The 11,322-nt window shown below is 41.6% G+C and overlaps 1 protein-coding gene across 1 annotated transcript in view; it reads left to right on the top strand.

The window, feature by feature from the left end:
• Positions 1–620: 620 nt before the first annotated feature.
• The window catches only part of HSPD1 (heat shock 60kDa protein 1 (chaperonin)), a gene marked incomplete at its 3' end in the record, with an annotated part of 13,795 nt that continues 3,093 nt past the window's right edge, over positions 621–11,322 (top strand). Inside the window, exons 1-8 of the mRNA XM_011989114.1 lie at positions 621–1,038; positions 2,354–2,606; positions 4,675–4,757; positions 5,930–6,025; positions 6,437–6,530; positions 7,199–7,367; positions 10,054–10,153; positions 11,075–11,320. Of these exons, the coding sequence (XP_011844504.1) occupies positions 865–1,038; positions 2,354–2,606; positions 4,675–4,757; positions 5,930–6,025; positions 6,437–6,530; positions 7,199–7,367; positions 10,054–10,153; positions 11,075–11,320 (1,215 nt within the window). The remainder of the gene's footprint in view (positions 1,039–2,353; positions 2,607–4,674; positions 4,758–5,929; positions 6,026–6,436; positions 6,531–7,198; positions 7,368–10,053; positions 10,154–11,074; positions 11,321–11,322) is intronic.

The raw sequence follows: 11,322 nt of genomic DNA, 5'->3' as shown, positions 1-11,322 counted from the left end.
TCCTCTGCGGTCCTGCTGGAGGATGCGGGCGACGACAACATGGAGTTCTGCACCGCACCGCAGGCCCAGGCCCACGGGTCCAGGCCTCCCGGGTCCATGCGGGTTCCATCACGTGCGACGCGCATTCTGGACCTCGGCTGGGCGCAGGAGGGACAACTCACGGGGATTGAATTTGGGGGATTGTAGGCACTTAGGCCCGCTGGTGCAACCCGCGCCTGGTCGAGTTCAGGGAACCGGGGAGGGTGGTGTACGCGAGGGAACCGCTTTTTTCCCCCGCAGGCAGCTGGGATACCGCGCCTTCACTCTTGACCTTGCTGGGGGCGTTCGGAAAGAAGGACACGTGGGCCCGCGCCGAGTGGACCGGGTCGCCGCCCCCAGCATCGCGGCCTTGCTGGCTGCTCTGATACAGTAGCCTTGGGTGGATCCATGGAGATACTTTGCTGAGCTGCTTTTTGCACCGTCAGGAATACTTTCAGCTTCCCTGGTCACTGGGATTTGTAACTTGCCTGTCTCCGGCTGACTTGGTTTCTCAGGGGCCACAGTTGGAGTGGGTCTGCCCACAAGGCCGTTTTCGCGGTGAAAGATTAACTCGTTTTTGGCGGCAGGGATAGGTGGCCGTGGGGAAGGAGCTGCATGTGCTTTGTGCTAGTGCTATAGGTCAGGCGCCGGGGCGGCTCTTTAGCTTGCGCTAGTGGCTGATGTTCCGAAGCTGCGGCGCCTTCCATCATTCAGGTGTAGTGGCTGGCAGAGGTCAGCCAGGCTCACCATCTCACGTTGCTTGCTCTGTTGCACAGGTGCGCATGTTTGTGCTGCAGCGCAGCATAGGTGGTAGTACTGATTATCTATTTGCTTCCATCCCCAGAAATGCTTCGGTTACCCACAGTCTTTCGCCAGATGAGACCGGTGTCCAGAGTACTGGCTCCTCATCTCACTCGGGCTTATGCCAAAGATGTAAAATTTGGTGCGGATGCCCGAGCCTTAATGCTTCAAGGTGTAGACCTTTTAGCCGATGCTGTGGCCGTTACAATGGGGCCAAAGGTATCAGTATTTTTATTTTATTATAATTATGGTAGTATTAATAGCATTTTGCTCACAAATAGTCGCACTGAACTATTGAACAGTACTTTCGTATCCATTTTTGAGAACTCAGTTTACATGTAAGAATTCTGAAGTATTGGTTAACTTTTTTTTTTCTTAGACATGATCTTAAAGCTTAAACTGCTTCAGCCAGATTTTCGAAACTAGTTTGTTCAATGTGTGATGTAATCGGGTAGTAACATAGCTCAAGATGGATTCTTAAACTCGAGGTAGAATTTTGCTTGCCTAAGTTAAAATTTGGATCCTTTCTGAGTAGTTCATGCCAAGTGTAGAGAGAAGAGTTTAACTTATCTTCCATAATCCTTCAGGTATGTGCTTGTAGGTGCTAAATTTTTTTTTTTTTTTTTGGTTTATTGTAAAATGTACACAACATAAAATTACCATTAAGTGTGCACTTTGGGGACATGGGGACATTAATTACATTTATGTTGTGCAGTCATCACCACCAGCCATCTCCAAAACTTTTTATATGGGAAAATTGTAATTTTGTACTCATTATACAGTAGCTTCCCATTCTCTCTTCCCATTCTCCTTTCCCATAGCACCTCAAGATGCTAGTTGTACCCATCGGTTTTCTGCTGTTCTCTTGTTCCGAAGCATATTTAAAATAAGTCTCATTTAATAGGGGTAATATTTTGAGGGGGGCTTTGAAGGTGGTGTGCGGTCAAGTGGTGCTTCATTTCAGTTTGAAGACAGTTCAGATATCAAGTGATCCAAACAACTGCATAAAACACAACATTTGCACACCTCACGAATAGAAAGTAGCAGCTTTAGTTCAAATCCAAAGGATGGCCAATAACTGTGTCATGGTTGAAGTTGTATGTTGAGTGAACTTGGAAGAGCACACTACTTGCCTTGATGGTTAATATTTTAAACGAATTTTAAAACAAGTCACATTGCTTTAAAAGATAACAGGCACTAACTAAAACTTAGGTATAAGTGATAGGAAGATTGTTTTATTCTTTGTCTTGTGTTCTTGTTCATTTTATAAGATGACAAATTTTAGTCCCTAGTATTTTAATCTTCTAAATTACTTAGTTCAAAATTATGCTCTTGGCAGAGAAACAGGTCATTTTGTCTGTAGACAAAGAATGTCGATAAACTTGCCCTTGAGATTCATGCTGCAAGACTGATAAAAATGACACAACTTATGTGGAGACTTTGAAGTAGTTGCTTTATTATGAAGACTGCTCATTTTTTAAAATATAAGTAATCCTTAGGGTATGTGTGATCTGCTACATTTTTTTTCTTCTAGGGAAGAACAGTGATTATTGAGCAGAGCTGGGGAAGTCCCAAAGTAACAAAAGATGGTGTGACTGTTGCAAAGTCAATTGACTTAAAGGATAAATATAAAAACATTGGAGCTAAACTTGTTCAAGATGTTGCCAATAACACAAATGAAGAGGCTGGGGATGGCACTACCACTGCTACTGTACTGGCACGCTCTATAGCCAAGGAAGGCTTCGAGAAGATTAGCAAAGGTGCTAATCCCGTGGAAATCAGGAGAGGTAGGAATGTCTATTGTCACTACAGTGTTCTAAACTTCAGTGTGCTTTAAGGCATTGATTCCTTGGAGCTAAGGAGAGTGTCTGTTACTTTAGGAAATTGATCCTTCTCTCATTCCTCTTGGCCTGGAGAAATCTTAAACTGGGTTTTCCTTTAGCAAGTAGTGATTGAATGCCTGGCTATATGGTGGGTAGGTACTGTTAGGTAATTTTGATGTTTTACTTAGTTGGTTTCTTTTGTTTTTAGAGACAGGGTCTTGCTCTGTAGCCTAGGCTGGACTGCACGGGAACTCCTGGACTCAAGCAATCCTCCTGCTTCAGCCTCCAAGTAGCTGGGACTACTACAGGCACTCACCACCATTCCTGGCTAATTTTTAGTTTAGTTTTGTAGAAAGTAAGACTGAATACACTACATTCAGAATGTCAGAAAGTAATGTTTTCCTCAGTTTATTTTTTTTTATTTTTTTGAGACAGTCTCGCTCTGTCCCCCAGGCTGGAGTACTGTGGCATGATCTATGCTTACTGCAAGCTCCGCCTCCCAGGTTCACGCCTCCCGAGTGAACCTCCTGCCTCAGCCTCCCGAGTAGCTGGGACTACAGGTGCCCACCACCATGCCCGGCTTATTTTTTTTTTTTTTTAGTAGAGATGGGGTTTCACCGTGTTAGCCAGGATGGTCTCGATCTCCTGACCTCGTGATCTGCCTGCCTCGGCCTCCCAAAGTGCTGGGATTACAGGCATGAGCCACCGCGCCCGGCCCATTAGTTTATTTTTTCTTAATAGCCCACACCGTGTTATTGGTTTGTGTTTTGTTAGTGCTTGTAACTGGAGTGCAACTTAATTAACAGATTTGCTCCTCAGCATGAACTTCATGGCAGTGTAGACTTAAATTCTAGTCCCATCTTTGTCATTTATTAGCTGTGTGCTAAGACTTGGTTTTCCTATCAGCAGAATTGCTGTGTATATCCAGGGTATGTTAGGGTTGAAACCAGGAACCCTCTTGTGAGTGAAGGTGGGGGAGCTATTGATAATTTTTTGTCAGAATTGGCATACTAATGTATCATTACCTCATATATTTCAGTGTTTATGGACCAAGTGACTACACTACACTAAAAGCAATTTTACTGTAAATCACTAACAAGTATTAAGGTTATGAAGAGGACTTCCCCACACCTTGCATTGGATTTTTTTTGAAGTAACATTTCTCAAACAACAAGAGAGCTAGCACTACTCCCAGTTGAGCAAAATAGGACTGTTAAGAGTGATGTAAAACAAAAATATTTTGTTAGTTCATAATACATACTAAATTGAGGGGTTTTCAGATAATTGACACCTGCAGAGGCATAGTCACAACAGATTCCTATCACTTAAGAACTATACTTCTTGTTGAAAATAAGGGAGTGTTAACCATTTTGGTCCTTTTTTGCATCATCTAATGGACATGAGAAGTGTTGGGGACCCTACTGAAAACAGGCAGCATGATTGAGTTAGGAATAATTTGCATAGGATGAGTTCAATGGTGAGACTCTTGAAACTATACACATCTACCTTGTTTTAGTCCTATTTTCAAAATTTTGGCATTGTGAGATTTTATTTACTGTGTGAACCTAAAGTTACTGTTTAAGTACATGCCATGCAACTCTGTGTTATTAAGAAGCACTGTCTCAGAAGCTGTGTGTAAATTTAATATTAAGGCACTAAAGACCAAGCATAGGTACATGCCTGTAATCCCAGCTACATGGGAAGCTGAGGTGGGAGGATCACTTGAGCCCAGGAGTTCAAGACCAGCTTTGGCAACATAGCAAGACTTTGTCTACAAAAATAAAACGAGCTGAGCACGGTGGCTTGAGCCTGTGGTCTCAGCTGCTCCCTTGAGCCCAGGGTGTCAGGGTTTCAGTGAGCCGTGATCTGTGCTACTGCACTCCAGCCTGGGCGACAGAACAAGGCCCTGTCTCAAAAAAAATAATAAAAATAAATTTAAGGCATTAAAATATTTGTAACGAATCTCAAGATTTCTACTTGACTTAGAAGCCATGAGAGAAATAAACATTGTAATGACATATTGTTGAACTAGGTGTGATGTTAGCTGTTGATGCCGTAATTGCTGAACTTAAAAAGCAGTCTAAACCTGTGACCACCCCTGAAGAAATTGCACAGGTAAGGACTTAACATGTTATATGTGTTTTTAAAAAAATTTAATGGCATGTGTAATTTTTTTTTCCTTGATCACACCAATGTCAGAATCACAATACTACGCAATCATCAATATTAGAATCATTGTTTCTTACTGCTAAAACCTTTGAAAAGAATAGTGACCATAATGGTTGTCATTTAGTTCTGCATGTGGTTGTCATTTTATTTATTTATTTATTTATTTATTTTTTTTTTGAGACCGAGTCTCACTGTGTCACCCAGGCTGGAGTACAGTGGCCGGATCTCAGCTCACTGCAAGCTCCGCCTCCCGGGTTTAGGCCATTCTCCTGCCTCAGCCTCCCGAGTAGCTGGGACTACAGGCGCCCACCGCCACGCCTGGCTAATTCTTTGTATTTTTAGTAGAGATGGGGTTTCACCGTGTTAGCCAGGATGGTCTCGATCTCCTGACCTCGTGATCCGCCCGTCTTGGCCTCCCAAAGTGCTGGGATTACAGGCTTGAGCCACCGCGCCCGGCCGTGTGGTTGTCATTTTAGTTCTACATGGCTGTAAAATGGATTTGTATGTTGTGAAAATGTTCTTAGCCATTGTCAAAGGTGCATAAATTTTGTCAGTTTGTAATGAAGTCAGCATTTTTAAACTTTTTGTTACAAGAATAGTTTTGTTTTTGTTTTTTTTTTGAGACGGAGTCTCGCTCTGTCGCCCAGGCTGGAGTGCAGTGGCCGGATCTCAGCTCACTGCAAGCTCCGCCTCTCGGGTTTACGCCATTCTCCTGCCTCAGCCTCCCGAGTAGCTGGGACTACAGGCGCCCACCACCACGCCCAGCTAGTTTTTTGTGTTTTTTTTAATAGAGACGGGGTTTCACCGTGTTAGCCAGGATGGTCTCGATCTCCTGACCTCGTGATCCGCCCGTCTCGGCCTCCCAAAGTGCTGGGATTACAGGCTTGAGCCACCGCGCCCGGCCAAGAATAGTTTTATATATCATATTCTTCAAAACAATGTAGTCAAATAATCAGAAAAGAGCAAAGAACCAGTGTTTCATGAAAACTACCATAACGTAAATTCCCCTTCTCTCCCCTGAAGGGAAGTATCAATTTGGAAGTTACTAGGAAAAGGTAAGGGAACTGACTAAGGACACCACCCTTACCTTTTATTGAAGAGTAACTTGATTATTTCAGGTTGCTACAATTTCTGCAAATGGAGACAAAGAAATTGGCAATATCATCTCTGATGCAATGAAAAAGGTTGGAAGAAAGGGTGTCATCACAGTAAAGGCAAGTGTGTTTGTATTTTTAAAGATAGTTTGAGTTATCTGATGATCACAAAAGTTTGAGTTATCTGATGATCAAAACTGAATTTTCCAAATAGAAAAATTCTGTGTTTTAAAAACAGTGCTTTTTTATTCCTTCATATGTAGTCTCAGCACATGTATAGAATAAAGTACTTACTGTGTTTTATGTGAATTCGCCTTTACTCCATGAAATGAATCCATCTTAACTTAAATGATTATTCAAATAAGCACTTTTTGGAATTTTTTGCAGAAGTGCAATTGGATGTCCTGGGCTTTTTCATACTCCACCCTACATCTCTTATGGCCAGAGGAGTCTGTTTTTATTAATCTGGCCTGTAATTCCATGTTTTGTTTTCAATGAAATCAATATACCTAATTCTTTGACATTTCATAGGATGGAAAAACACTGAATGATGAATTAGAAATTATCGAAGGCATGAAGTTTGATCGAGGCTATATTTCTCCATACTTTATTAATACATCAAAAGGTAAGAACAAATCAATAACTGAATAATTATTATTATTTTTTATTATTTTAGGCAGAGTCTCATTTTCTGTGGCCCAGGCTGGAGTGCAGTGGCCAGATGCAGTGGCGCATTGCTCACTGCAACCTCCGCCTCCTGGGTTCGAGTGATTCTCCTGCCTCAGTCTCCCGAGCAGCTGGGATTACAGGCACATGCCACCATGCCAACCTGATTTTTGTATTTTTAGTAGAGATGGGGTTTCACCAACTCGGCCAGGCTGGTCTCTTAACTCCTGACCTCAGGTGATCCACCTGCCTTGGCCTCCCAAAGTGCTGGGATTACAGGTATGAAGTACCATGCCTGGCTAATATTTGTATTTTTAATAGAGACAGGGTTTAGCCATGTTGACCAGGCTGGTTTTGAACGCTTGGCCTCAAGTCATCTGCCTGCTTTGGCCTCCTGAAATGTTTAAAATACACTTTCCTAATGTGTGTCAAACTATAGGTATTAGTTGGTGTCATACTCTAAAAAATAAATGTGTATATTCCAAAAGTTAATGCATATTAGACATGAAGGAGGAAAACAAACTCACTGATCAATTTTAAAATGTATTGGAACCTTGGTTTAGCTTTTCACTTAAATACATTGCAGTTATTTTTTGTATATTTTTGAAATCTTCATTATTTTTACAGGTCAGAAATGTGAATTCCAGGATGCCTATGTTCTGCTGAGTGAAAAGAAAATTTCTAGTGTCCAGTCCATTGTACCTGCTCTTGAAATTGCCAATGCTCACCGTAAGCCTTTGGTCATAATCGCTGAAGACGTTGATGGAGAAGCTCTAAGTACACTCGTCTTGAATAGGTAATAGGCAGTGGTATTTGATGATTTATATTTCTGGGTCAAAGACAGAATTATTTCTATTTCTATTCGCAGTCTCCATCATGTGTACCTCCACCTTTGATACAGTTGTGTTTGTATCTAGAATTGTCATTGTGTAAATCAGGTGTGCTCTATGTATCCTTATGGTTCTGTTTTTGAAAGGGACCCCAAATTCTTTACTATTTTGCCCAGCTGTCACGTAGAACAGACTGATTTAGCACATTGGTACCTTTCTATATTTTGCAAGTGTTCACAGTTGTTTTGAAGGTACATGACTGGATCTTGTAATTTTTTTTTTTTTTTTGAGATGGAGTCTCACTCCATGGCCCAGGCTAGAGTGTAGTGGCATAATCGTGGCTCACTACAATCTCCATCTCCTGGGTTCAAGCAATTCTTCTGCCTCAGCCTCCCGAGCAGCTGGGACTACAGGCATGTGCCACCACACCTGACTAATTTTTGTATTTTTAGTAGAGACAGGGTTTCACCATATTGACCAGGCTGGTCTCAAACTCCTGACCCGTGATCTGCCCGCCTTAGGCTTCCAAAGTGCTGGGAATTACAGGTGTGAGCCACCGCTCCCGGCTTGTAATTTTTTTTTTTTTTTTGGAGACAGAGTCTCAGTCTGCCTCCCAGGCTGGAGTGCAGTGGCTCAATCTTGGCTCAAGCCTCCTGGGTTCAAGTGTGAATCTTTTTTTTTTAAAAAAAGGTTTTTCTGGTTAAAAATATGTATATTTTCAGAATATTATTTTGCATAGAACAGGGAAGTAAACAACTAACATTCCAAATAACTCAAATGGGCCAGGCACAGTGGCTCACATCTATAATCCCAGCACTTGGGGAGGCACAGGCAGGTGGATCACCTGAGATCAGGAGTTCGAGACCAACCTGGCCAACGTAGTGAAACCCCATATCTACTAAAAATGTAAAAATTAGCAGAGCTTGGCAGTGCACACCTGTAATCCTGACTACTCAGAGGCTGAGGCAGGAGAATCGCTTGAATCCAGGAGGCAGAAGTTGCAGTGTTCCGAGATTGTGCCACTGCACTCCAGCCTGGGCAACAAAGTGAGACTCTGTCTCTAAATAAATAACTGAGATGTAAGTGTATTTCACCATCGAATATTTTTTATTTATTTTGAGAGACAGACTCTGTCACCCAGGCTGGGCTGCTGTGGCATGATCATAGCTCACAGAAGCCTTGAACTCTTGGTGTCAAGCAATCCTCCTGCCTCAGCCTCCCAAGTAGCTGGGACTACACACTTGCACAAGCACACTTGGCTGATCTTTTAATTCTAAGGGCATTATTAAAATGTTTGTTCTTCCTTATCTGAGAATTGGAGTATGTCAGAAGCAAGACTTTTCTTTCCATTTCATTATAGTAGAAATGCACAAATTAGGAGGTATGTTTTAGACATTACATGTGTTGATGTGACCCAAAAGCTCTAATGAGCTGCCTTACCCTGGAACGTTTTTCTTAGCTTGGATTTGCTTTTTTGGAGGGATTAAGAAAAGACTTGGCCAGGAGCGGTGATTCATGCCTGTAATCTCAGCACTTTGGGAGGCTGAGGCAGGTGGATCATGAGGTCAGGAGATGGAGACCATCCTGGCTAACATAGTGAAATTCCATCTCTAGTAAAAATACAAAAAAAAATTAGCTGAGCGTGGTGGCAGGCACCTGTAGTCCCAGCTACTCAGGAGGCTGAGGCAGGAGAATGGCGTAAACCTGGGAGGCAGAACTTGCAGTGAGCAGAGATCTCACCACTGCACTCCAGCCTGGGCGGACAGAGCAAGACTCTGTCTCCAAAAAAAAAAAAAAGACTTGAAGAGTTGAGGCCAGAAAAAAACAAGTCTACGGAGTTTTCATTAGGCCATTTAACTGCTAGTTGAAAACTGGGATATCCAGTTTACATAGCATATAGCTTATTTCTCTAATTTTTATTTGGGTCCTTAATAAAATAGACCAGCTGTCTTGAAGTTTGAACATTCCTTCTGTTTCACAATCTGTTCTCAAATGGACATTTGATTGCACATTCTAAGTATTCATTTACCTGGCAAAAATTTCAGGTGAGCTTAACAATACTGTCAGCTTTTTGTATAACATTTATAAAAGAAGTGAATTCAGAACATTGCTCATTCAAAACTCAGCATTAATACAATCTATGGAGTAGATGTTTATTAAATGACCCTCAAATGTAATATTTAGTAATTATTTTTCTACCATTCATAATAGTTATCACTGTATCCTATAACTTCTTGTGATGTGATTTTTGCAGCTCAGCCTCCCGAGTAGTGGGGATTACAGGTGCCTGCTACCACATTTGGCTGATGTTTGTATTTTTAGTAGAGACGGGGTTTCACCATCTTGGCCAGGCTGGTCTCGAATTCCTGACCTCGTGAGCCACCACGCCCAGCAAGGCCAACAGTTTTTTAAGAAGATAAACAGATATGAACAAGTATAGATTAATAGAAAATAGCCTTAACTGTCTCACATCTTTCCTGTCTTAATTTGATCAAAAATTGCTAGGAAGCCAAAAAAAAAAAAAAAAAAGCAAAAACCAAACCAGATTACTTAGGGAGTCCTAAGTAATCTAAGTAGTAACAGAGCTTGAGGGGAATTTAAACAGAGGCATTTTTATTTCATTTAAATCTTACTATCAACTATTCTTAACAGGCTAAAGGTTGGTCTTCAGGTTGTGGCAGTCAAGGCTCCAGGGTTTGGTGACAATAGAAAGAACCAGCTTAAAGATATGGCTATTGCTACTGGTGGTGCAGTAAGTAAAATAAATGCGATAATGGTTTGCTGAATGTTTATACTTGTCTGAAATTTATAGATAGTTTAACATTTTTCACAATTAGATGCTACAGCTATCTGTTTCTGTTGGCTCTTTGGAAGGTAGGGGTTGGATTAAATTCCCTTTAATTAGCCACGAGGCCACGAGTCTGGCCTAAGAATGGGCTTATTGACTATTCTATATTCACTAAATCTTATTGACTGAATAAGGGGTTTCCTTTTTTTTTTTTTTTTTGGAGACAGGGTGTCTTGATCTGTCTTGACTATTCTTATTGACTAAATCTGTGGAGTTTCCTTTTTTTTTTTTTTTTGAGACAGGGTGTCTTGATCTGTCACCCAGGCTGGAATGCAGTGGCACAATCTTGGCTCACTGCAACCTGCGCCTCCCGGGTTCAAGCAATCCTCCTGTCTCAGCCTCCCAAGTAGCTGGGACTACAGGTGCAGTACCATGCCCAGCTAATTTTTTTACTTTTAGTAATGGTGGGTCTCACTATGTTGCCTAGGCTTCTCAAACTCCTGGACTCAAGCAATATGCCTGCCTCTGCCTCCCAAAGTCCTGGGATCTGTTTTCAGTTTTGAAAGATAAAAGTGTGTGCTACAAATGATGTAGGACTTGAGAGTCAAGGCCTATGGTCTTGTCCTGGCTCTACCAGTAAGTGTGACCTTGGATGTTTTTTTCTCAAGTAAGGCTAATAATAATTACCAGAGTTGGGAGAATTGAGAAGTTGGAAATGCAATGGAAGACTATACTCAAGTCTTGTTCTGGACTAACAGTGATCTTACAGTCTCTCATTTCAAAGAAAGTATTTCAAGATGATTCTCTTGCATGGTATATTAATAAACTTGGTATAATGGTAGAAACTGTAACCTACAGCTGGTTTACGTTTAACTCATTTTGTAGGTGTTTGGAGAAGAGGGGTTGACCATAAATGTTGAAGATGTTCAGCCTCATGACCTAGGAAAAGTTGGAGAGGTCATTGTGACCAAAGACGATGCCATGCTCTTAAAAGGAAAAGGTGACAAGGTTAAAATTGAAAAACGTATTCAAGAAATCATTGAGCAGTTAGATGTCACAACTAGTGAATATGAAAAGGAAAAACTGAATGAACGGCTGGCAAAACTTTCAGATGGAGTAGCTGTGCTGAAGGT

Source organism: Mandrillus leucophaeus, unplaced genomic scaffold (assembly GCF_000951045.1).
Source record: "Mandrillus leucophaeus isolate KB7577 unplaced genomic scaffold, Mleu.le_1.0 Scaffold1093, whole genome shotgun sequence".
Taxonomy (NCBI): domain Eukaryota; kingdom Metazoa; phylum Chordata; class Mammalia; order Primates; family Cercopithecidae; genus Mandrillus; species Mandrillus leucophaeus.
The sequence above is the reverse complement of the archived record's forward strand: the minus strand, read 5'-3'. Positions and strand labels throughout refer to the sequence as shown.